This window comes from Rhopalosiphum maidis, chromosome 1 (genome assembly GCF_003676215.2).
Source record: "Rhopalosiphum maidis isolate BTI-1 chromosome 1, ASM367621v3, whole genome shotgun sequence".
Taxonomy (NCBI): Eukaryota; Metazoa; Arthropoda; class Insecta; order Hemiptera; family Aphididae; genus Rhopalosiphum; species Rhopalosiphum maidis.
The window spans coordinates 37570225-37598003 of record NC_040877.1 but is presented as its reverse complement, the minus strand read 5'-3'; the positions used below and the strand labels follow the sequence as shown (position 1 = coordinate 37598003).

Genomic DNA, 27779 nt, shown 5'->3' with positions numbered 1-27779 from the left:
GAATATTGAATCATTTGACGGATGCATAGATCTACAACATTCTTCTTGTGGCTGCCTTTCAACCAAAAATTAAGGTCCAATTTGATTTACATAACACAATTTTGTTTTGTATTATGCCACAAGCATACATTGTACTCGGTAAGGCTCAAGTTGTTGGTCTGTAAATATGTTTATATTGTGATTGGTCTTGAATAGATCAAAAGTTATGTATGCTTTTTATGCATTATCCTTTTTGCAACTCATTTCCACATCTTGATGTGCTAGCTTGGCTGTTGGTGAATTATACCCACAAAATTTTTGTTTTAACATTTAAAAAATAATAATATTTTAATACCAATTAATTTTTAAATGTTTATTTAACAGTTAAAATAATTATTCAAACTATAACTATTATGTCTATAGGTCAATAAATAAAATTATACTTACAGATACTTCTATCTTAGGACTTTTTTGTGTCAATAATGTTACCAAATGAAAACATAAAATTCCTATCGTATAATAGAAGAATTTAAAAAGTAGTAGATATTGAATTATTATTTTTTATTTTGATACAAGTTTTAAATAATCTATAATTAATTTTTACTATTACTTGAAAACTAAATAATTAGTTAGTATAAGTATGTATATAATTATTCTAAATTACTATTCAATAAAATATACCAAGTATTGCTGTAGAATCAAGTTTTAAAACTATAAACTATTTTTTACTTATACAATGAAAAATGTCATGTATCCCAATATCTCTGAATAATTATTTGTTTTAAACTTAGATAAATTGACTATATTTATTTTTTCAGTTTTGGTATTTTATGTATGGAGTATATCAGTGTTACAAGTAAAGCCCTAAAACATATTTTTATTTTTGAGAATAATGTAATTTGATATTATGTTCAGAAAAGTAGATTTGATTTTTGACCATTCATATGCTTATATTGAATCTATAAATTATAATAATTTTTCTACAATAAGCTTAAATCATGCTTAAAATCGAAAGCTGAATAAATTGTTTCATATTTTTTGATATTTGAAATAAATATTAATAGTATAATAATTGTTGTTAATTATTTATTCTTATTTTTACTGTATTGAATTTATTGTAGTTCAAAGTATGAGTAAAAATGATTTAATATTACTATAATTAGATACATAAATAAACTTATTGTAGGTACTCTGCTAAATGGTAGGTTTCTAATGTACATTTAGATTGTCATTGAGTAGCTAGTGTGCCCACGCTGGATAAAAGTAGATAACTGGTCATACCCATTTATTAATCAACATTTTTCAGCAACAAAAAGCTATTTAATAATTAATTTTTAAATACAAAATATATTACAAAGTTATGTCAAGTTACTAAAACATATATATAAATTCCTTTTTACACAATTTATAAGTTTAAAATGTCAGTATAAATTAACATGTTGCTTGACTTGACTGGACTATGGAAAAGACAATAGTATACATTGTTGACATTGTGTTTACTTTTGTATTTGAAGCATTCAATGTGTGGAAGAAATATAATAGGAATCTGTGAACCCGTGTATTAAATTATAATTAAAAGATATTGCTTATTGTATAAATAACATATAAATGATGAGTAAATATTTAGAAAATGTCATACTCTAAATTTAATTAAATACCTTTAGTTAAAAAATATTAATATATTATTGTTTATTGATGCTGAGACTGAATACGCCACTTATATGTAGGTAAAGGTTGTTGACATGTGAATTTTAAAATATAAAATACTGAACAAAAAAATTGTTTTTTAATTACTTATTATTAAACATTATCAGTAACATTAGACCTAAGAGCAATTTTATACTTTTGGATCTACTTCAATACTATCTGAAGGGTATGTGTAAAGTATAAACTCTCCTGAGTCTATAATAACTTAATTAAAAATTTAATTTTTATAATAATACTAGCTGTACTACTACTTTGTCGCCCGTACAAAATCTACCCATATTAAGTTGGGTTGCCTATAGGCTATAATGCTAATAATGCTTACATTTAGCGTAAGGAATAAGGATAAAAACTATTTTTGATTTTCTGATTTGGTGTATAGATGATATACTCTTACAATTTTACATAACTGTTCCGCCTATAGCATTTTTTCAATCGATTAACCGATTATGTATCATTTGTTAAAAATAATCTATTATTCGAATAATCGCACAGCCCTAAACATAATAAAGAGGTAACATATTAAGGTCATTAATCGGGATAAAAACTATCCTATCTTACGACGGAAATAAAATTACACACTTTGATCATTATTTCATCAAAATCGGTTGAGTACCTAGTTTAAGAATGCATCGAGAACATGTATAATGTATATGTATATTTAATTTATTCAATTTATACAATGTACACGTTTATTTTAATTAGTATATAACTCAGCAATTTTTTAACTTAGACAAATGCTATTGCGATAAAAACCTTATCCGTCATATCTATACTTCTTCGTTTTTAAAAAAAATCAAGAAGATCTGATAAGTAGTTCTAGAGTTTACCCTAGACCAAGATTTTCATTTCATATTTATATAGTTAGAAGATATGTGTGTATAGAGAGTTAAAAATACTTGGGCGTCTATTTGTTGGTCTTAAAAGTTTAGAATTTATATGTATACTACTATTGGAAAGTCTTATAGAGCACTAATAAATGGAGATTAATGAGTAAGTACTAAAAAATATATGAATTGAAACGATTCACAAGCATTGGTTGACGATAAGTTAATGATGATGCTGAAGTCCACATTATTCAAAGATATGATGCATTTTCATCAATATGTGTCTAAATTACCTAAGTACGAAGCAAAAGTTTTCAATTTCTAGTTTTATGGAGATATTGTAGCTAATGTGATACCTATGTGAATACATCAACATTCTCAACTTTGCTAGTGTCGTGTCCGTCATCTTTGTACATTAAAACTGACTCGAGAGAGTACATATTTCCTTCAGGTAGGTACTTAAACATAATGTTGACCCAGGAGAGTTTACCACCGCCTGGACTTATATGAATTTATTTTATATATTATACCTATTAAATACGATTATACGAAAAATTGGCTAAAAAATAATTAAGTAAACAGGTAGATATACGGTACCTATATTATTATTTATTAGGTACCTTCTATGTTAACAATACATAAAAAAAAATGTATATTTAGTTTTTATTGCCCCAAAAAGTTAATGATGGACGATAAATAATTTATAGATAGTAGAACCAATACACATAAGAATATTAGTCATTAGGAAATAGGTAAGTATTTTCAGGCCTCTGAGGTATCTGCTGATGAAAATTAAAAATCAATAATTTCAAAACTTTTTTGATAAGATACCAGAATCGAGCTTTTATTTTTGGCGATACTTATTACTTGCATCAGTTGCATCACTCGTGTATACCTAAATAAAAAATTATAGGTAAGTACCTATGTATATCTATCTAATCGAAAAATTGCTGTTCCAGAATATTACATTTACAATGTTTTATTAATTTTAAATAAAATGTAAAAAAAATCCATAAGGTGAAAATAAAATTGATGAATGCATGTTTATTTTATTCGAATAAAAATAAAAACATTAAGGTATCTTAATTTTACATAATTTTTTTGGTATCTTCCGTATGTTTACCAATTTAGGGAACACTGAATTTCTCTGCCGGATTATATTGGAGTAAATCAATTTTTTATGAACTAGTATTATATAAATACGCATTACGTTATTACTAGATAAATTTCAAATTTTTAACCCTCTCGGACGCGTATGTGCAATACAACTTGCATATTTTTTTTAAACAGTAACTGTTGTTTTTGATATTAATTCGGATAAACTGAATTTTTTTAAGTCATTTTGACCTATTAACCATGGCTCTAAAACCAATAAAATTTACTGAATACGAACTATTTTAATTTTAATGAATAATACATTTTTTCTATTCATTAAAATGCATAAAACCATTTATAATTATTTATTGTTGGTTACTTATTGAATATTTATATGTATTTTTTTATACGTTATATAAACAAGATTATTGGCATAATATGGTTATAAAATTATATTTTATTAAAAAAAATACGTAAAAATATTCAAAAAGTAACCAATAATAATTAATTGGTTTTATGTATTTACTGAATGTAAAAATGCATTATTCATTAAAATTTAAATGGCTCGTATTCAGTCAATTTTATTGGTTTTAGAGCCATGGTTAATAATAGATCCAAATAACTTTAAAAAAATGTAAGTTGTATTGCGCATGCGCGTCCGAGAGGGTTAAAATTTTGAAATTTATCTGGTAATGTGTATTTATACACTTATTATAGTATCTTAATTATTAGTTTATGTACTACCTCGTAAAAAAAATTCAATTTATTCCAATATAATCCGCCTGAGAAATTTAGTGTTCCCTAAATTGGCGACCACACGGTATACCTATAGACTAAAAGTGGTAGGTAGGTCATAGGTACCTATTTATCTAGTTCTTTTATTTCATATTTGAATCTACGACACCGCGGGAACTATATATATTTTCGTATTATCTACTTCATCTTATTCAAAATATAAATAAATAAATAATACATATTATTATTTAATTTTACATAGGTACCTATGTTCAAGTTATATCCCTAATGGGCACACATGATTATTTCATATTTGTACATTTTTTGTAAGAAAAAATGAACACATTATGGCTCAATTGTAACGGCGTCGAGTTGAGGTGTGGATATCTGTGGCAACTGGCAATGGTATTTGAGTTTGCAATGTCGTGATCATTACCCTCCCAACTCTCGTAGTCCGTACCCAGTCGCGACCTATTTGATTTTACCATAATCCAGTTTATTATAAAATAATATATTATGCGTTGATCTAGGACATGCAGCGGTTCCTAACCTATGCACTGCGAGCTCATTTCAAGGGCACCATCACTACTCGTCCGAGAATGATGACAATTATTTACACTTAGTTGTAGTTAAAAAGACAAAAAATTGTTTTACATATAAAATTACTTAGCACACTTTATATTATACCTATGTAATATGGTGTTTTTAATCTATATATCGCGCCATCGTGGACTATACATACAATGTCCAATTGCCCGATGTCCGTAGTTACTTTACATTATCGATTAATAAGGCGAATGTAAATTCCTATACGTGGCCTAACGGCTAGCAGATAAAAAAATACATTTGTTGGTTCCTACACGATAGAATAAGGTACATAATTAAGTTCCTATACGATAAAAAAGGTACGTATGTATAATAAGTTCCTACACTATATATATTTTTATTAAATATTTCAATAATTGTAAAATTACTATATTTTATATTATAATTATATAATACTATAATTTATAAGTTGTCAATCTGATGGTATTGTCATACATTTTAGTATAATAAAAAAATTAAAGAAAAAAAATATTTTATGTAGTTTATTTCAAAAACTTAAATGTTTAAAATAATCGTGTTGGTTAATTTTGTTTGTTGAGTACTCTACAATTTTCTTTTTTGGCATATTTTTGACTGATTTTTGTTTTTGTGTGACTGTATGCAGTTTTTAATTTTATGTATGTATACATGTATTACTTGGAATAGTTTGAGAATTTAAATAACTACTATTGAAATATCGGTACTGGTTTAGTTGACACCCGCCAGCCCGAATATTCTCCCGCCACTTAGATTTAGTTGACATCCGCCACTTGTATTTCGCATATTTTCCATGTGCTAATCATCTTTTATACTGCAGTATTTAAAAATAATAATAATAACACAATAAATACAAAAGTATGAAAAATTATATTTATAAATAATATTATAAAATAAAAATAAAAATAGATAAACTTATGTAGGTGGCTAAAATTCGGATATAACTCATTATTTCCTAAAACGGATCGCGTCTGTTTAATTTACTTCACCATCACATAAACTGATATACCGATATATGATATATCATACTTTTGTATTTATTGTGTTGTTATTATTAATATTATTTTCAATACCGTGGTTTTTCGCTCCTTTTTTTTCTGTTGTTTAAAAGATGATTAGTACATTGAAAATACGAGAAATATGTGTTCGGCATTAACTAACCCTGAGTAGCGGGAGAATACACTGGCTGGCGGACGTCAACTAAATCAGTACCGAAATATTATATTAAAATGTATAAAAATGAAATGTATTATGATATTTTTATTTTTGTAAGACAACAATATCATCAGTTTGATAACTTATAATATACAAAATATAGTAGTTATATATTTTTTTACATACGTACCTGTCGCGTTGTCGTGTAGGAACGTACTTTTTTTTACCGTGTATAGAAATTAACGTATGTAATTTTTTACCTGCTATTCTCGTGTATAAACTTACGTTTCCTCGATTAACAGATAGATAAATAAAACATGTCGCGTAAATTCAGATTAAATTATCCACTCATGACGTCCTCGGATTGGCGACAGTCATTAAAAATTAAAATGTAATCCAAACCAGACTAGTTGAGCTTTTCTACTTTCAATCTGTGAAAGTAATTTTACTCTATTTTTTTTTTTGTTTATACATTAGTTTTTTTTTTTTAAACGCGGACCATTGGTGGAAAAGTGGATCTAAGACGTCTGCTACAAAGTCATTTTGTTCTATTCAACCTATAAAAGAAGGAAGCATAACCAATGAACACAGAGCTTATAATAACAAAAATTGTATCGATATGTGTAGTATGTATTGATAATGCTAGGGTGGTGGTCGACAATTGGCAGACCGCGGACTGTATCTCACCCAACCCGACTGAATCCCGCTCCAAAATTACAATTAATTTGAATACTTTATATTTTTAAATCTACACATTTTATATCTATAAATGATAATTTAATAATTCAATTGTATATTGCGTCTCAGTCTTATGTCACGTAAGTATTTATGTCAAGAGATACCTATTATATGATTTTTTGAAAGAAAATGTAGAAGACGTTTCCGTGCTTAAAAATGAAGTTCGAGTTTCTGAACTATCATTTTTGTTGATATTTATTGAAGTATATGAATGAAGTCAATAATTATTTCTTTTGAAATAAATTTGAAACGTTTAAGTTCTCATCTTGAAAAAATGAATTAATAATATTATATTTCTTTGCTTGTAAAATCTTTTTGAATTGTTTAAATTTTCATTTCATCAGTTAAATTTGATGAATTTATTTCTACACTAGATCATAAATTTAATAATCGCTTTCAAGATTTTAAATGATGTTTATAATATTTCCAATTACCCAACATTTAACATTGATGTTGACCGGTGTTCCTATTGAGTTTCAAATGTAAATATCTAATAGATTTTCAGTCCTAAGATTCTTAAACAATTGTCTTTACTTTATTTTTCTGAATTTATTCTCGACCATTTTTAAAAATTAAAAATATAGCTACGAAATATATTTGTAATTGTATGTTTGGATCTATACATAAGTGTGCGAACAGGCTTTTTCTCACGTGAAAAAAAAATTAAAAACCCACACCAATCACGTTTAACTGAGATTAATGACAAATAGTGTTCATTTTTATCATGTTCCTCGTAGTATTCACACTTTACAAAAGGCGCCATAGTTAAATTTTATTCAACAAAAGGGCACTACCGTCTACTAGCTAAAAAGGTTGAGAACCGCTGATATAGGAATATGTTGGTAATTGGTAGAAATGTAGAATATAATAAAGCTCATGAGAAACAATCTGAGGCATCTCATCCGTGATCCGTCCATCATCGGGTGTCCCTTGTGTTTTGTTTAGATTAATGATCAAAATAATAGGCTGAATAAAGTTTATACCAACAATCTATATATTATATTATTGATACTATTTTATTACCTGTTTATACATACTGGCTACTGCAAATCTGCTTATAGTTTATATCAGATATTTTTAAAAATGGCACATTGACACATTGTGATTTTCAAAAGAAATGTCTTAACTTTTTATGACCTTTGTTTATGTTCATTATTTAATTTTTTTACATTAAAATTAGATAAGTACAATTTATATTCATATTTTAGATTCTGAACGGAGTGATGAATATTGATTTTACAATGATGTTATTATATATTTAATTATTGTGCCTGTTATCATGTTTTGGAGTAGTAATAGTGCTTTGATGATTTTTAACTTCAGCCTCTCTTTGAAAAATAAAATCAATTTAGTTATAGCACTTTGGAGGGTTAAAAGTAAAAAATTTTTAGTATTTTTCAAGAGCGTCAAGAAAAACCCTAAAACAGTAACGGAAAAACGGGAATTTTTATGCATAACCAGTTTTGACAAAATCGATTTTTTAATTTTGCTATAACTCAAAGACAAATTATTGTAAATACTTGAAATTTTCACCAAATTTTTATATTAGCGTTCTCTGTTTATGATTAAATTTTCAAAATATTTTGCTTTTTTAAGCTATTTATAGACAATTGACATTTTTGATTTTTCTAAGTTGGTTTTTTTTAAAAAAACTATAAAAAAAGTTTGGCTTTCCGAAAAATCTTTAAAATTTAATAAAAGGTTTATTATAATAGTTGTACCTACTTATCATAGTAAAAAAAAAAAATTAAAAATCATTAGTCTCAGTTTTTGTTTATAAGCATTTAAACTTTAAAGTTCAAATGTTTACAAAATATGTCAAAATCGCGAAAATTTGCAATGAATTTTAAAGTTGAAAATTCATTTCATTTTTGTGATATACCTAAGGTTAAAAACTCAATACAAGGTTCTTTATAACTTTTTCTTCAAATAACTGTAAACAAAAATTCAAGCATCAATATAGAAACAACTTTAATAATATGATTTTTAATTTTTTACGGAATCGTGTAAAATAACGATGTTAAATTTAAATATAGGTAATAATATAATATATCCTACTAATTATCCTATACTGACAAATCATCTCTGTTCTGGATCGTTTTTCGTATACAATGATACCTGGCATTGCATTCAAATTTAAACACATCCCTTATATAGTGACCTACTCTCCATCTCTACTATACAGCAGAGCAATACCCACTTGCCAACCCTTTTTTATTTACTATTATTTAATTTTTTTGGACACCTAGAAAATGCTTGTGATACGTATAGTTTAAAAATTGTTGGTTTACATTACATAACATTAATTATACGGTATAATATCGAAAAATATTGTATCTGCAGTATTAAGAAAATAATTCCACAAATGTTTTCTGGTAATAATGTCTACAAAAGTATAAATAAATTAAAATAAGTTAAAATATCTTAAAATTATAGTATGTGTAGAAAATGATAATATAAAAATTTTGTTTCTTAACCTAACCTATTCGTTTTTGAATTACAAACTAATAAGAAAATTGATTTATTTAAAATTATAGTTGCGTAAAAATTTTGTTTTTTCTTTATTTTTTTTCCTCCGATTATTTTGAAAGTATACTGAAAATTTTTAATTTCGACCTCCCAAAAATACCAACTATTGATTCAATTCACTCTCAGTAACCACCCTCAATGTTGAAAATTGTTTTCCTATTATAAAATATGTATCTACACATAAACGCACAAAAAATAAAACATTTTTTTTTTTTTTTTGTTCACCACATAAATACTTCTATATTTCACATATAAAAATATTACTAACATTTCGTGAGTGTGTATTTTTTAAGAACCCTTTTGTTAATATTATGCCACGACGCTTCATAATATGTAGAACGTAAATACTATAGGTAGTAGGTAAATAGACTTATCTATATCCTATATAAGTATCGAAGTATATTTTGTTTTTGTATAAAGCATATTATTATTCAAATACATTTAATGATCTAGTGCTGGAGAAGAGAATAATTCTGATGACGTTATAAGATCCATCATACTCTTTAGTCTTTTCACTGGAACATTGGTCCTCTAAAATTGTTATTATGCTCTGCCTACATAATTATCATAATATATAGTCTTGAATTTGAAAGTCTAAGTACTATATGATATTTTTATATATACAATATACACTATATCTATATGTTGTGTAGCCGTATAGATATAAATGGTATAATACATATAAATATTTAAATGTATATAATAGGTATAATATTACCTATAATACCGTCAGAAAAATATGAACATAAGTGGTTGAATCCGGGGACTGAAATTGTGTGTATAGTACAAAATGCTAAGTGTGTAATACGAAACTAAAAAGTGTGTAAAGACCAAACTGTGTTTTACAATTTTTTCTTTATATTATTTCTGATTGATTGATTGATTAATATAATATATATTATAACACTGACATATTTTGTAAAAATATCTTTTCTATATAATATAAATAATAGCGATATATTATAAGCAAAAGTCAAAACTGGGTAAAACTTGAATTTCCCATGATACTACGGAAAAATATCATATTTAGGAAACATTTAATATAAATTGTGAAGTACAAAAACATTTATATTTTAGTGTTTAGTTAGAACAAATAAGACCTATAGGTATAAGGTATATAATTTAGGTACATAACCAGATCATGATGCCATATACGCTATACATAAATATATTTTAATCACACTGTAGAAATGATAAATAAAACAATCAATAACTGATAAATTATCGGAATAAAATTTCTTGTGCTCAAATTTTGAATTACCTACCTACTACATTTTATCTTAAAACGCATATAATATATGAATATGTGTTAAAAATCAATAAAATTACTTTAAAAATATTTAAAAATACTCTTAAAATGCCTAACAAAATGCAAGATTAAAGTTTAAGTTTTCAATTCTCCGTTGTATGAAATGCATTTTATACTTGAAAAGCATTTCCGTGTAACGAAAAAAATAATGATTTTATACATTCAAATTCGAGCCCCAATAACAAATATACTGCAATATATTATAACAGGTATACAGTATATGTATATAACTATTAATTTTAATTCGAAAAAAAATAATCGAATTCGTCGCAATTCGTCCGTTTCTGGAATGCGTGAGCGGATCTTGATCTTTTTAAAGAAATTTCGCACAAACTATATGTATACGATGTTACGATAAATCTTATTGCCATTTATCAGCGGTGACGGCGCCACGACGGACGTCACGCCGACGATTCAGCCGTCTACTATATAGACTAAGTACTGCAATAATAGTGATCTTGCGCCCTTAACGTTCACGTATAAATATATGTGTTTAATACGTACAACGTATATAACGGCGTTGAGAGATTTATATGGCATGTCAGCTTATTCATTTGTTTGTTTATTTATTTTAATATTATCTTAAAGCAAGTTGTTTGTAAATTACTTTTATAATTTTATTTTATACCACAAGTGTGCAAAAAATACGCGCGTATTAGGTAAATACATTTGTATGGTTTAATAAAATCAATTTTTTTCTATATTCATGATTACATGATAATAATACTATTATACCTGACAATTGATAACATAAGTAGAGATGTATTATGGCTAAGCGTTGTCGTTACATAATTAATGTATACCTATGTATAAAAATGAAATTGTATATTATTAGGTACAACTGGTACAAGCATATTTATAAGTATACCTACGTGTCAATAATGCGAAAATTTAGGGGTCTTTATTTTAAATGTTATTAGTTCATTTACTCTTAATTATTTTGTAATTAAACTGTAGGTATAGTTCCCTGCAACCTACATACAGGTCCATATATGCCTGTGCATATAGACACTATATAATATTAAATTTAAATGGTTATATTTTAATATTAAATTTATACCTATTATATTTTGATGTCTTATATTGTAATATTGTATTATTATTTATTACTGTCTTAGTATATAATTTCATCATGTGGTAAAAATGGTCTAGCCATAACTTCATAATTATTAAGATTAGCCTCTTATAAGAATACGCCATACTCTCATGTATTGTCTCCGTTTAATTAACGAATAAGTGCATAACATGGTAAAAATATATTACGTTCAGAAAAATAATTTTTACTCTATTATTTTTAATATTATATTGAATACAACGCTTCAATAACTTCCAAACGTGATAAGGAATAAGGATAACAATATAATAATTAATATCTAGTAACTAGGTAGGTATGTATATAATATTATTATAGTGAATTTACCTGTTATAAAATTCAAGTATAATAATAAATTCTATAGCAGCAACTTTTTATTAAAAACTAATAAAAAAATGAGTAGAATATTATTTAAGGGACCCGTGTAAGAATTTTTTTTAATATGGTAAGTTTAAAAAAGTTATGAGTAATTTAAAATTTATTATTTTTTTTTTTTTTTTTTTTTATTGTACTTAGCTATTATTTTTTGTGAACGAAAAATAAATTGGCATGCCTGTAATTTATTCCCGATATTTCGATTTAATTACAGATTCACGTTTACCTAATGGCTATACTTGAAATCTGATCATCTGAATAATTTTTAAAACTTGTAACTTGTATCATATATTATTATAATATTATATTATACCTACACCGAATCTGCTTTGAACAAACCTTGAAAAACAAATTACACAGTAATAGGTACTACATTATGTAATGCGATTTTTACATACTTATTATGTACCGAACGATGAGCACTAAATGTGTAAATATCTAATGAATATATAAATAGGTATCTATAGGTAGGTGTGTATAGATATACTATTGTAGTACAGTAAGGTCTGTATGCAGACATTCACTACATATTTAATCACACACCGTCGTATATTTATTCTCTGGCTTGAGGAAAAAAGGATTTTATTTAATGTTATGTTAATATTTATTTCTATCTTTGTGCATCGTTATATATTATAAATATTATAAAATATTTATAAACCTATACAAGATACAACTATATTATAGGACATAAGTACCTAAATACTCCACACGAATAATATATTATTGATATTTAAAACGTAAAATAATAATAACGAAATAATAGAAAACCGTTATAAATTATAATATATAGGTATAAATAATGTAGAACGTCACTTAAGTTTAAATAAATAGATAACTTTCAAGAATCCGTGAAAACCGGTCACACGTGCAGTCTTTTACAGGTACACCGTACACTTATTAACATACCGTTACACGATATACGAGTATAATATAAATTAAATATAAATTAAACATAAAAAAATATATATGTATGTATATTATATACACATATGTGCACTAACGTTTTGAGTGGGTGGCTCAAACGAGTGTGTTGGAGAAACGACTGTCATTTCAAAATTCGACAGTGATTAATTGTCGTCATATTCTGAGTAATTGTAGAAATGTTGGTATTGTACCGATGAATAAACTTCATTATGTTATTCACTATTAAGGGTCCAACAGCTATAATATCATTATAATTTATAATATATATAGCCAATTATATACAAAAATCACAATATTGATTTTGTCTTGTATCGTTAATAATGTTATGAACTAAAATATCAGGTCTTACAGTCAATTTCCCTACTAATAAAATAGGAAATTGATTTTAAGATCCCAGAACGCTTTCTCGTTAATTTGTGGGGTCACCTGTACATCGTTTATAATATGAATACCTATATACTTTTCGTATACTACAATTTTAAAGAACCCTGCCCTTTTAACTTCTAGTTTTTCATCAGCCCACTACAACATAATATACAGTATATACCTTTATTTATTACAGGTATTTAATTCCGTTTTTGATTCAACTGCTTCCACCATAATGGTTTATTGAATTACATCCACCATCCACTAGTGCCACTTCTTTTTCCGCTCATCTTCCTCCCTTTCAATGACCTCCGTCACTAATGTAGTAATTATAGAAGTCTACGATTCCATAATCAACACCATGACGTTCGTGTTCACGAGATCTCTAGTAATTGGTGACTTCTAATCACATTTTTGTGATAGCCACGATACGTGCTGAACACCGGTCATACTCGAGTCTTAAATGATACCTATGGTAGGTATATGATCCGCATTATCTATAGAGTAGAGGTAGTGAGAGTGCACTCAGTTCAAAATTTAGTTTTACTCTTCTATTATATTTTCACAAGTAATACGCAGGCATCCATGATCCATAGCAATATAGCATTGTCCATATAGTGCCTGTGTTGATATGTGAACGCCTCGTGCTTTCTGCTCATCCATTTATCGAAATCTCCGATTAGTTGTATTAGTAGATCCATAATAGAAGCACAGAAGTTTAGAAAATTAGAACTAAAAATCTGAAGAGTTTGTATCTATACATGTTGGACTTTTTTTAAAATGGTAGTGTGGTACGTATAGAGCTTTTTCTCAAATCAGATATTATATTTATTGTTGTGACCTCGATTGCGACCTGTGCGATATGCCCCGATTTATTGTTCTAATTATGTGAATAATTTATGGTTTTAGTAATTTTGGTTATAAGTAAACTATTTTATAGGTGCCTACATAGTATTTTCTAACAATACAATAATATTCAATCTAATCCATTATAACACGTTGAACCTATTAAAAATTATTTGTTTTTTTTTTTTATATATATATATATAAGAATAAATAATTATTTATTATTAATATTAAATATATATGTTATATATAAGGTTCAGATTGGCAAAATATATAAAATTATCACCATAAAAAGATAGGTACTTCCTATGCCGATAAACATATAGTACACCACACTAGCATATATACTTTTGTGTAGTTTTACACCGATAGGGGCCTATATATGCCGATGTTCGCCTGCATAATATACTAAATTGTTTACACAGTTGACCGAAACATCTGTCTACATTGAGGTTTCATTATTTCCAAGAGTGTTTATAGGTAACTACAGTCAAATTTGAGTATATTCGCCGGTAGAAGTACACAAAATCAAATTCTTCTTTCTATATTTTTTTTTTATGTTTTATACTCTTATGAAACTTTTATAAAGTAGAATATTAGTCGGTTTTGTTTATTAACTATTAAGTAATAACTAATATTTTTTTAAATGGCTTATAGAATAATCAAGGTTAGAACGTACCAGTTATAATATGTTTGCAGTGGTGCGTCAAAATGATATAAAACAGATGGTTTGATATTGAAATGTTTTAACCAGAATGTCAATGGCTTATTCATTTTTCCAGAGCGAAATTATACTGACATGTTTAAGAATTGTTACCGATGTTGTTTATTTTATTTTGGTTTCGGTCGTCGTTCCGAGGAAGTGGGCCTCAATCTAGGGCTGTTAGAAAATGGAAACTCAGTTGCCGGCAGTACCGAACACTACACTGTTCAAAAGATATCGAGGTTGGTACTTATCAAGTTATTATAACGAAAACCGCATTACATTTCATTTAAAATTCTGTACATAGTACTCGTGCACACTACTTTACGTCATATGAAGTTAATTATTATCACCACATTACAGTTTTGGTCGACATATTTCTCATGACGAGGATGGACTTTCAGTGTCAGGTTTTACGAGCGATGGCGAAGACGACGACCCTCCGCCAAAAACACATACCATGAAGAAAAAAGGTAAATGGGGAAAACCAATAAATAAACTCAAAGACCCAAAAACTCCAAATTCATTTCAAACATTAGCTGGTGTCAGTATGATGATGTTACAGCCTATCACAGCGGGAGCTGGTTCTACTTCAACACCAGATTTGGTGAGTTAGGTTTTAAAATATTTAAAATATTACACCCAGTGATATTTAGTAAATTATTGAAAATTAATAAAAATCAAGCAATATATTATTTTTTAAATTGTTCGTTGAATTCTATTAAACATATATATATATATATTTAAAAAGTTTACACGTTTATAAATTACATATATATAATTTGTATATAATATAAAAGATGAATATATATATATATATGATAAGTGATTGAACATTCAAAAATAATACACATTATTAATTAAACCAAAACACAACGATTTTACCATAATATAACATGGTTTTCAAATCAATTATAAAAAGACCAGTCAATTGTAAAAAACCAGATAGTTTTAAGAAAAAACTCAAGAATAAATTGTACGAAAATAGAACATTTTTTAGATATTGACGTCCTAACTCTTGTTAGTGCGTTTTTATCCTTATTATTTTTTTAAGAGTTTAACATCTGGTAAGAAAGAATTTTCCAAGAAAGAAGATAAAATGGATTATCTTTCTCCTGCATCGTGTAAAGAAACTACGGGTTGGCTTAAATCTCAGAGTATGCAGGTAAAAAGGGATTATCCTCTATCGATTAAAAATAAATTAACTAAAAATAATACATTGATTTTTAATTATAGGATATGACGTCGACTACAGACTCCGATAGTTTTGCATTATCGTCAAAAAGTGCCGACGACAACACATCAAATTCAACTGCACGTCCTCATCGTTTCGGATCAGTAGCGACATCAATGATTAATGTCACTAGTAGATTAACATCAATAAGATCAAAATCTAGTGAGGTGGTTTCGAATACTTGGAAAACACCTGTAGACAATGCACCTCCAGTTGATCCTAATGCACACCAAGAACAAGCTTATGGGAACGTTAATTTTAAAATCACATACGATCAACATACAAAAAAGTAATATTACCAACAAAATACAATATACATATAGACTAAAGTGCCGCGACAGCATGCTGAATAATTTCCAAACCTGAGGCAAACTACCATTTGATCACACATGCACTCACGGCTTTTGATCTACATTTTTTTTTACTTAATAGTATAAATATTATTATTAAAAACTTGTTATCACACTAAGCCACCAAATCTATTGTCCAGTACTCACCTACTCACCTGCCCATTTTGGTATTGAGATATTGCCTCAAAAAAGACTACTCCGGCCCGCGCCACTCTTAACAGTTCTAACATATACCTATTTTATATACAGATTTAATACTAAATAAGACTACAGAAGTTAGTCATGATTTATAGTACGTAATTATGTTTCAAGTGTACCTTGTTATTGAAAAGGCAGGTCACTTTAATGGATGTATTAAATTTAAATTCAATAATTTATTCATTGTATCGAACAACGATTTTGAGTGGATATCATATTGTCGACCTTTTTATTTCAAACTTCCTAAGAAATATATATTATCATTTATTTTTCAATTAGTAATACGGACAGTTCAATTGTAGTTTGCCAAAAACATCACATTTATTATATTATTAATTATTGTTATAGTATTGTATCATAAATTAATAATTATTATTATTTACTTCTAATAATTATTAATTATATACAATTGTTACCATATAATTAAGTTAATGGATACGCGTGGTATAAATAACTTAAAATTAGTTTAAGCCTTTTACATTTTAAGCATTTCCTTGCGTATAGAAAATGATAATGTACTACGTAAAAGTGAAAAATTTAAAGTAGGTACCTATTTTACCTACGGTTAATATTTTTTGAGTTTTAACAGAAATAACAAAAATTGTTAGAGCTGTGGGTTTAAAAGGATTTATTGATTGTTCACAAAAAGATTGTACACACCATTCTCTCCTGCCTTGCATTATTAAAATACGTAGAGAACTTTTTATCGTGAATTGATGTAATTTCGCTTCTCTCTGCTCAAGTTTCTAATCGTGTCTATTTATAGGTATATATGCTTCGCCGTCTCAATTTATCCCAAATTTCCGCTATAATAGTAGTTAAAATATCCAATCATTATTTTTGTTTCATGAACCTCTTTAGATATATCTTAATATGAAGTGTTCGATATATTATTGCATTTGTATAGACACAATTGAATAATTAAAATTAATATTAATATTTATATACAATATGTTTACTGATTAATGATTATTAATATTATTAAAAGTCATATATTTAAGTAATAAAAGTAATTAGAGAATTTTAATTAAAATAACTTTTTTTGTTTTTTGAAGGCTCTTTGTTCGTGTGGAGAATTTGGATGGATTAGCGCCAAAAGGAAAAGATAAACGACCGTATAAGACAGTTTTAAAACTTACGCTTTTGCCTCAAGAAAAAACTACTAAAACTAGTAAAACTATAGCTGCGGCTATGAGCCCTGTTGTAAATGAAGATTTTTTTATTAGTACCAAGTGTATTTCTAACAAAGTATTGAGGTAAATAAGTTTTAATGAAAATGTTTTATGTATATTTTAATAGTGCAATAATTTATTTAGGATATCTGTGTTTGATCATGAATATCAAGGAAAATATGATGCAGTTGGTCATGCTTTATTTTATTTAGATAATATAACACCCAGTAATGATGGAGCACAAAGTGTTAAACTCTATAAACATTCTTGGGTAAGAGTTTACAAGTTGAATAGAATAATAATATTTTAAATTCTATACTTATTATATAGTGTAATTAGATACTACTATTTGTAAAATCTTTATTTTTATAGTTATGTTTTATGTTTACATATATAATTTTTTTCCACAGCCCGATATAAATCTTTGCAATATCAATATCAGTTTAAGTTATAAAAAACAACAGGAAACTTTGCATATAGTTGTTCATGAAGCTAATAACTTGAATCTACCACACGGTTAGTAAAATAATAATGTATCTATATCAACTATTGAACATTGCATATTTCAATATTTGTATAATTTAAAACTTGTAATTTACTTAATAGAACGTTCACTAATATATTTTTGAAATAATGAAATGATATATTTGTTTAGAAAAATCGAAAACTTTTGTGAAAATAGCATATTTTAGCAAGGGTAAACGCATCAAGGAATATCAATCACCATCAGTGCCCAACACAAAAAATGACCCTAAGGCAACATACGAATTTAAAGTTGATTTACGAATAGATTTAAATTCCACCGCAAATGGTTATATAGTAATTGGTTTAAAAGAAAAAGGATTTTTAAAAAGGAATGAAAGTAATTTAGGAAGAGTAATATTTGGGCCCTTTCTGTACACAGAGAGAGGCTATGATTTAACTCCTTGGGGCAAGGTTCTATTAACTAAAGATGGTGTTTCAGATACATTCAAAACATATTTATAACGTATAGAGAACAAAAATATATATAGGTAAATATTGATATAAAATATATAATATTAAGTAGTATAATATTTATTGTTTAAATGGAAAATTTTATTTATATTGAAATTTGTAGTTTACTACATAGAAAATAATTTTTATAAGCCAAAATTAATGCTATTATGTATAGGTATAATTTTATATTTTCTTTTTTGAGATAAAGTATAATAGTTACTAATTGTAAGATATTATGTAAAAAACTTAAACTACATTTTTATTGATTTAAAAATATCAATAACACAATATGTAGCTATAAACCTTATTAAATTATATTGAATTAACCTACCTCCAGAAATAATTGTATTTAAAAAACTATAAGTATTTATAACTTTACATTAAATGTATTTATAATACAAATATTGAAGTATTTTTGATTTTTGTTATTACATTTTTTTGGCTAATGTTATTATTATTTTTTATATTTATTTTTTTTTGTTGTATATTTTACTATTTTAGTTTTAATCAATTTCTTTAATTAATTAATTGTGAACTATAAACGTCCCCGTTAGTTATTATTTATTAAAAATGTTTTATTTGTATTCAAACAAATATTTGTACATGATGAAATATAATACAACAGTTACATAATTTTATCTAAAAGATAAAAGGTTTTTAGCAAAGTTTCAAATTATTCAAATAATCTGTTAGATATTGTTATCGTTTTTAATTTAAACATTTTGCTTGGTCCATAGTTTTATGAAAAAGTAAGTGATGTTCCTTATTAAATGTTTTATCTTTGTATTTATATATATTAGCGATTATAGATTTCTTTATTGTTTACCTACATGAACATATTACTATGGAAAGCATGTGCAATAGTTACAGAAAACAGTCGTTTAACTTTTTACTATATACGAGGCGTGTCCAGAAAGTAAGTGTACTGAGGCTCCACGGCCATAGGGAATATTTTTCTACTATTTTGGCTACACTGCCGCATAGCTTTACTCCTCTTCTTTATAACAAGACCATAACAAGTTCAGTACGTTGAAAACTGTGGTCACAAGAATTTTTCTTGTGAATAATGTCGATCGAGTCTGCCGCCACCTCCTTTGTCCACTTCTCGACCGCCCTTTCACCTCCTCGTCAGTAAACAATTTTTTTCCACCCGTGTGTTTCTTCAGGGAAGTGAACAAATGGTAATCTGAAGGCGCCAGGTCGGGGAATACGGAGGGCGGTTCAAAACATCTCATCCAAATGAGCCCAAAAATTGTTTCACGACATTGGCTGTGTGGGGTCTGGAGTTGTCGTACAGCAGGCAGACTCCTCTTGTTAACAGACCCTTCCTTTTATTTTGAATAGCTCTCCTCAATTTTTATAGGGTTTCACAATACCTCGCTGCTTTGATGGTCTCAACCTGAGGTAAATATTCAATCAATATGACGTCTTTGTGGTCCCAAAACACTGATGCCATGATTTTTTTGACTGAAATCGGTTTTGAACTTTTTGGTTGAGGGTGAACACTAGTGTTCGGACTGTCTCTTGGTTTCAGGCATATAGTGTGCAACCCAAGTTTCATCTCCAGTAACAATAGACTTGAGAAAATTATCACCCTCCAGTTTATAGCGTTCCATAGAGGTAATGAATGACGGCGCGGATTTCGCACTTGGCGGCAAACTCGATCGACATGTTTCACGAGAAAAATTCTTGTGACCACAGTTTTCAACGTACTGAACTTGTGATGGTCTTGTTATAAACGAGAGGAGTAAAGCTATACAGCAGTGTAGCGAACATAGTAGAAAAAATATTTCCTGCGGTCGTGAGAGCCTTAGTACATTTACTTTCTGGATATGCCTCGTATATAAATGCAATGGTAGTACTGTAATGGTATAATAATATTTGAAATGGTTATATTTTGAATTTTTACTTTTTAAAAACTAAAATAAATTGAATACAATTAAAAAAATAAATACTGTCAATATCTGCTAGTAGTTATTGCAGCTTAACGGATGGCTATTTCATCTTTTAGAAGAATTTTACTACCAATTTGATAGTTCTCTAAAACGCAAATTCTCTCTGTGGTAATTTTCACTAGTCCCATCGAAACACCTATAGTACTTGGCGGTAATATTTCTGAAACTTTCCTTTTCAAGCTCTATGAACGGATATACATATACAAGTAAGTACATGTACTAGGTCTAGAGGGGAAGATATACGAATAGATATATAATTATATATTAAAACAATTCTTACTCTCATACATAGTATATACTAGCTACAGCATTAAGGTTAAGCCTTAAGCGTATATACTAGCTATATGGTAAATCCATATATTTATATATATATATATATAGGTAGGAATATGGTTGAGCCAATACGCATCCAAAATTTTATATAGGGTATAAGTATTTTTACCCCAAAAAATATATTCATTTTTTATACGTCGTACTTACCAGTTTAAACTAAATATACACGAAAACTTGAAATTATTATATACTGGATGATTTTATACTTTTAAATGGGATGGGAATTGATCATAAATATAAATATTTTATGTGTGTGTGTGTGTGTGTGTGTGTGTGTGTGTGTGTGTGTGTGTGTGTGTATTGTGAGTGTGTATAAATGTATGTTATTATATATAATATTGTGTTTATATAACATGCATTATTGTATTGTTTGTACTCGGTATCGGATATACCCTTTAGTTTACGTGTTTATATACCACTATTACAAATAACGATAATAGTTATCCAATATCCATCCGACCGTAATTTAAACGGTTTAGTGCGAGATTTAAAAAAAAAGTTATACGCTCTCATAATTCACATATATTGTGGAGACAAATCCGAACTGGTTTAAAACTTAAAATTATTTCTGTAATATTTGCTATACAAACGCATAAATAATATATATTATATATGTTTATGAATGATAATAACAATAAAAAAAGTTATGCAGAAGCCATAATATACGAATACTTATTATTAGTATAATTGCGTAATAAAATATTTAACAGATTCGCGTATACGCCAATTACGGATGGCAACCAAAACGCGCACGCGTGCAGACACAAACACGTATCATTTAAAATATAATTATATACGCTGTCATTTTTTTTTCGCCTTATGTACTCCACTCTGAGTAATTGACTTTGATAATAATAATTAATATATTATTACCGTTTAGATAACGGCGTATATAGGTGCTGCTGTGTACCCACACCATACACGGAGCATATAATATATATATATACCTATATAATACGCTAAACGTGTAAACAACATAAAGACGGATAATGAATGTTGTTTTACATTGCTTATGCCGCGGTTCGCATGAAAAATTGATTAATTTAATGGATCAATTACGAGTCACTAAATCATGTTTAAGGGACCATTAGCTCACGACACACTATAGTGATTCATTAAATGTTTAATGATTGTTCATGCAGCCCGGCAATTATGTTTTAGTTGGTATATCATTAAACTCGGTACTCGTCGTCTTTATAATAAAATAGAATCGAACAATATGGCTACACAGTACACATCAATGACAAATGTTATGTATTTTATATCATATCATAGTAAGGAAAATACAAGTGTATGTACAATTTCGTGATGATACAAAAAAGTCCGGCTCAATAAAATTAAGACAACTTTCCTGGGCTTAACCCACTCAGTCTTCAAAAAAATACATAAGGTAAATCGTAGGGATCCTAAATACCATCTAATTTTAAAACAAATTCTTTGGTAGAGGTCATGTTGATATTCAGAGATATTTCATTAAATCATAATATCGATTACTTCCATTTGTTAAAAATTGAAACTTTTACGTTGATAAAACTTTTGTTTTCCAGTCAAAAAGTTTGAAAATATTATGCATAGTTCCTTTTATGTTGTTTTATAACGATATTTTTTTCCAACAATTAGTTCAACCTATCACATTACTAATAGACTATGGTAGGCAATGAAGTAAAATATTAAAAAATATCATATATCAATATAAATCGAGGCTGACATTACACTGTTTGCGTGTTCAGAAATGTTTTTCGTATTGGTTATTGTTACAATATGAATATATTATTTATCATTGAATTATAATTTAAGTAACTTAACACGTCAGTCGTCCATTATAATTTATGTCTTACTCGATGACCAGATATATATACTCGAAACTAACCATACAGCAAAGCAATTTATTGTTCATGTAATCATAAATTTTTGATGTTAAGAGTTAAGACACATTTTATTATGTAATTTGTACCTGTCACCAGTGGTGTAGTGGAGGGTATACGCGGGTATACGGTCTTAGCCTTAAGGATGATAACCGTATTACCACAATTTATTAATAATATACATATAATTTTTAACATTTCTGATTTTTTTTTATTCTCATAACTCCAAGAGAATTGGTGTACCGGAATAATTAATTATGATTAAAAATAAAATTATAAGAAATAGGAAAATTTAAAATTGTCCAAACGTCATAACTTTTCAAATTACTCGTGGTTTATTTATTTATCATCAGAAGTCATTAATAAACTAGGTATAAACATTGAATACTACGTAAACATAATAAATTAGGCAGGTAGTAGATACTAGGTAATAGATACAGATAAGTGATAATACAATATGCTTGTCATTTATTACATTTAATTTAATAAAACAAATATTTAAAATTAAATTTATATTATGAGTTATGACGACGGTAATATGGTATATTTAAGACATGGGGAAAATGAAATACAACAATTGGGCTGTAGATTTTTATTAAATACATCTGTATTAATACAAGGAATGAGAAACTTTATTTATAATAATACAATTAATGAAGAAATACAGGAATTAAATATACTAATGTGAACGGAGATTTAATTTAATGTTTAATGAACATAATATGTTCAGATCTAAGATGTAAATTGATAATAAAAAATATAACAAATCTTATGTTTATTAATATAAATGGGCCACCTCTTAGTATAGGGAACCCAACCAACTAGGTTGGAAGCTGGCTGTTGCAGCACAGATCGGCGGATGATAATCGTTCAAGGAAAGTGGAGCCATTAGAAAAGCAAAGTGGATAATTTTATAAATTATAAATAATAAATAAATACATTTGCTATAATGGAATTATATATTGTTATATTTTTAAATATATTTATAATAATAGATAAATTTAAGTTAATTAGTATACGTATTACATATTTCTCATTTTAGGTGTATACCTAAAAAAATATTTACGACTACACCACTTCCTGTCACTATAGGTACTAAGTTAAATTAGCTAAACTTAAACTTTTCACTTTTTGTAGATAAAAATATTTAATTATACTTTAATTAACTTCTATTCCATGAGTCTATAAATCTTATAGCTTAGAAGTTAGAATGCTTAGATAGATTATACACCAATATATATACAAAAAGGTATTAATGGAGAATGGAGTTATTCGTGATGTTAAAGATTTTATTATGATTTACGAAGAATATAATATTATTATGAAATTGGATAGATATTTAATTCCACATCGACAAAAAATATCAAAAAGTTAAGAGTCAAGACGCACTTAGTACCTATAACGTGTGTGATATAAATAATGAATACTTAGTAAGAATTTTAATTTATTAAAATTCTAAGTGAAAAATATTATAAGTATGATGAGTATATATAGTATGCCACATCACGGCTATACAATTATAATAATATTATAATTACACGACAAAAATATTTCGAGTACCTATATATACTTGATGAAAAATATAAATCGATTAAGTCAGAAAAATGGATTGCCGATTTGTTGCACATTACAATTAAATGATGCATAAGTACGCAATTAGGTGCCTATTTATTATTATAGGCACTATAATGGGTAATAGGTTTACTTGATATATCTTATTATTAATCATATTATATACAGCCGGTGTAGATGCAGAAGTACCTCTAATCTCTAAATAATGCTAATAGTATACCTACGTGAATAATACTCCTCATGAAATCTTCTGTGTAAATAATAATACATTCTTATTATGTGTTTTAAGCTTTAAATATATATTTGTATCTATTGGCTATTATATATTTATATCTACAAAGGTGGAGTGCTATAAAATACGGGAATATGTATATATAGGTCCTAAAGCTACTGTTGCAATGCAAACGTACAGTACCTACGTCATGTAAATATATAATAGGTACTTATATTATATAAGCGCCCAATGCGCGAATTTGAAGGTTTCTCATAGGTAGGTAAACGCTATTAATTATGAAATAACTATATAATGTTTTAAAATATTAGGTATATTGTTTCGGTCTTTCGGGTATCCATTAATTCGAATTAACTTGATTTATACTATAATCATTCGCTTAAATATTTTAATACCATATAAAATTAAAAAACCGTCAATCACTGTGTTCTTGTCTTTAAGTTTGATATTTTATTATTTTGATTAATCCTTTCGCTATAACTTACACATGCATATAATAATTCAAATTAATTAGAACTATAACTCGTAGTATTGAATCGATGCAAATTAGAGTGCAAGTGTACATGTACAACCAAAACTATATTAGCGTAATACGCTTTTACTAAAACAGTTTAAGACCGTAGTTTGCTACATTTACATGCACAGTTGTCAAACTGATTTACGCCACATTTTCTTATCACAGTAGATAGAAGATAGGTATGACCTACGCATAATGGTTAATTCGATTGTAATAGTGTTTTTAGTTTATATTATATAGATAATATATGTATATTGTACATTTAAAAATTCCAAAAGTCAGATTTCGAATAATTGCATTATTGAAGAAAAAAGAGGCCAGTTATGAGTAATGAGTAGTTACCTATACTTAGTGAATCACCCTACACAGACAATAATTATAATAAAAAAGAAAATGTATATTTAATTTAGTATATAAGTATAAGTAGTATAACTATTGTAATATACCTTTACTGCAAATTCTGCAGGTTACGGCGCATATATAGATAGGTATACTACATATATACAAGTCCTATAGGTAGGGTAAGGGTATTGAAACAACTTAAACAAATCTGCGAAGTTAAATAGTATTAAATATTTATTATTTACTAGACAAATTTAAATATGAAATAATATCAGCTATAATTCATATTTTTCAAAATTATATTTACAGTTCAAAGTTCACCAATACAAATATAATATAATATACAAATATGAAATAAATAATAAATATCGATGTATATTGTATGCATAATGCATTATATTAAAAATAAATTACTTTAATAGCTATTATATCAAAAAACATATGCGAAATATATACTTGGTGATACTATAGGTTGACTTCCGCTCAGAATCATTTTTAGTAATACAATGATTGAATGATTGTATCATTGAATTTAAATTTCATACATCACCCTGCATAATATTGACACACTCATATATATAATATATGTACAGGATACAGCAGAGTGGTACCTATTTGTTTCGCTTTTTTTTTTTATTTTTTTTTTTTATGGGGCAGGAGGGGTAAGCCACTAAATTCTCTCCTCGATTTTCGCCTAGGTGTGTGATAAACACACACGAATAAATGTATACGTGTCCAGTGATGTTCAAACAATATTTATTTCGAAATTATTAGTAAATTGAAGCGGGTAAATAATTTATAATGTGTCTGTGGTAATGCAATACGGCCAATACGGCAATGTACCCCAAGACATCAGTGCATTCAAACAAAATGTCTACGAAATAAATTTGTATGCGCCATGTGATGCACATATTATGCGACACATACCGTCCACTCGTCCACATGGCTTAAAGTTTTGGCGCGACCAAATGGCACGATGCTAGTCGGGGTGCGTATATGACGGCGTACGCGCGGGATAGACTATATATAGTAACGGGTGTGCCCTTTCCGACCGACGATCCACCCCCGATGCCGCCACTACGATGGTATATTGCCGCGTGTGTGCACTATGTAATCAAACGTGAAATTTATCGGTCCTTATTATTTAAATTTTGCAATATATAATAAATAATGTAAACATTGATGGACGTGCGCGCGCTACACACACACGCACACATACACGCGCGCGCGCGCACATAAATACAAATTCATTCGATTTAAATATTTGTGTTAACAATAATTGTGTTTTATGCACAACAGCGTTAATTAAGATTATTGTCCGTAATAACACACGTCGTGTGCATAATATTATAATTTAATAATACGCACTGCCGTGTATAGGTAAACGTTGTGTTATTGTTGGACGTCGGCACCGACCTTGACACCGGTGCGCTTAGATTTTTTCTTCCATGACACCGGACAAAAGAGGAAAACGGCACTCTGCGCTCTGACTCATGTAAATTATTGATTCGTCTCGGTGGCGGCGTCGGCGGTGGAGGGTCGAGAACGGTCGTTGCAGATGGCAGGACGAAGTGGTGGTGTTGTTGGAGGAGGAACATCTATCGTCGGCGGCGGAGTAGGAAGAGGAGGAGAGTCCACCACCACCACCGCCGCCGCCGTCGACGTCGTCGTTCTTGTAATGTAACGTTGTACGAGTGTATCGTGTGTATGGTGAATCGTGAGTGCGTGCGTGCGCTACTTGATTTTTTCTCGTTTTTTTCTATGTCAGTGTATAGTTTCGCTTCTCCGCGTGCGTGTACGCCGTCCGTTTTTACTGCCGAACGTCGGAATTCTGTTTTTCACGTGTAACCTAAGGGTTGTCATATACCGCGACCCTTGGGAATTGTATTTTTTTTTTCATATTGGGTAGTTTGTTATTATAGTTTTTTTTTTTTTTTTTTTTTTTTTATATACATATTTTGTAAACATCGTCATTACCTATGAGTTTTTAATAAATACGGTGAACTCCGTCTTGCGTTATCCGTCGTAGTTTTTCCCCCCCGGCCCAAACACCTGCAGTGTTAAAAAA

The 27779-nt window shown here is 28.0% G+C and overlaps 1 protein-coding gene across 6 annotated transcripts; it reads left to right on the top strand.

The window, feature by feature from the left end:
• Nucleotides 1–14625: 14625 nt before the first annotated feature.
• LOC113548681 (synaptotagmin-15-like) lies at nucleotides 14626–18954 on the top strand. Of its 6 annotated transcripts, none has more exons than XM_026949688.1 (10): nucleotides 14627–14740; nucleotides 14918–14961; nucleotides 15043–15205; nucleotides 15327–15570; nucleotides 16018–16128; nucleotides 16200–16486; nucleotides 17801–18001; nucleotides 18062–18188; nucleotides 18328–18433; nucleotides 18573–18954. In XM_026949688.1, the coding sequence occupies exons 3-10, from the start codon at nucleotides 15060–15062 to the stop codon at nucleotides 18902–18904; spliced, it is 1554 nt and encodes a 517-aa protein (XP_026805489.1). In that variant the 5' UTR covers nucleotides 14627–14740; nucleotides 14918–14961; nucleotides 15043–15059; the 3' UTR covers nucleotides 18905–18954. The 6 variants fall into 6 exon arrangements, with proteins under 6 accessions (XP_026805492.1, XP_026805489.1, XP_026805490.1 ...); XM_026949692.1 differs by lacking the exon at nucleotides 14627–14740 and having other exon boundaries at nucleotides 14788–14961; nucleotides 15327–15436; nucleotides 15503–15570; XM_026949691.1 differs by lacking the exon at nucleotides 14918–14961 and having other exon boundaries at nucleotides 14626–14740.
• The last annotated feature ends 8825 nt before the right edge of the window (nucleotides 18955–27779 follow it).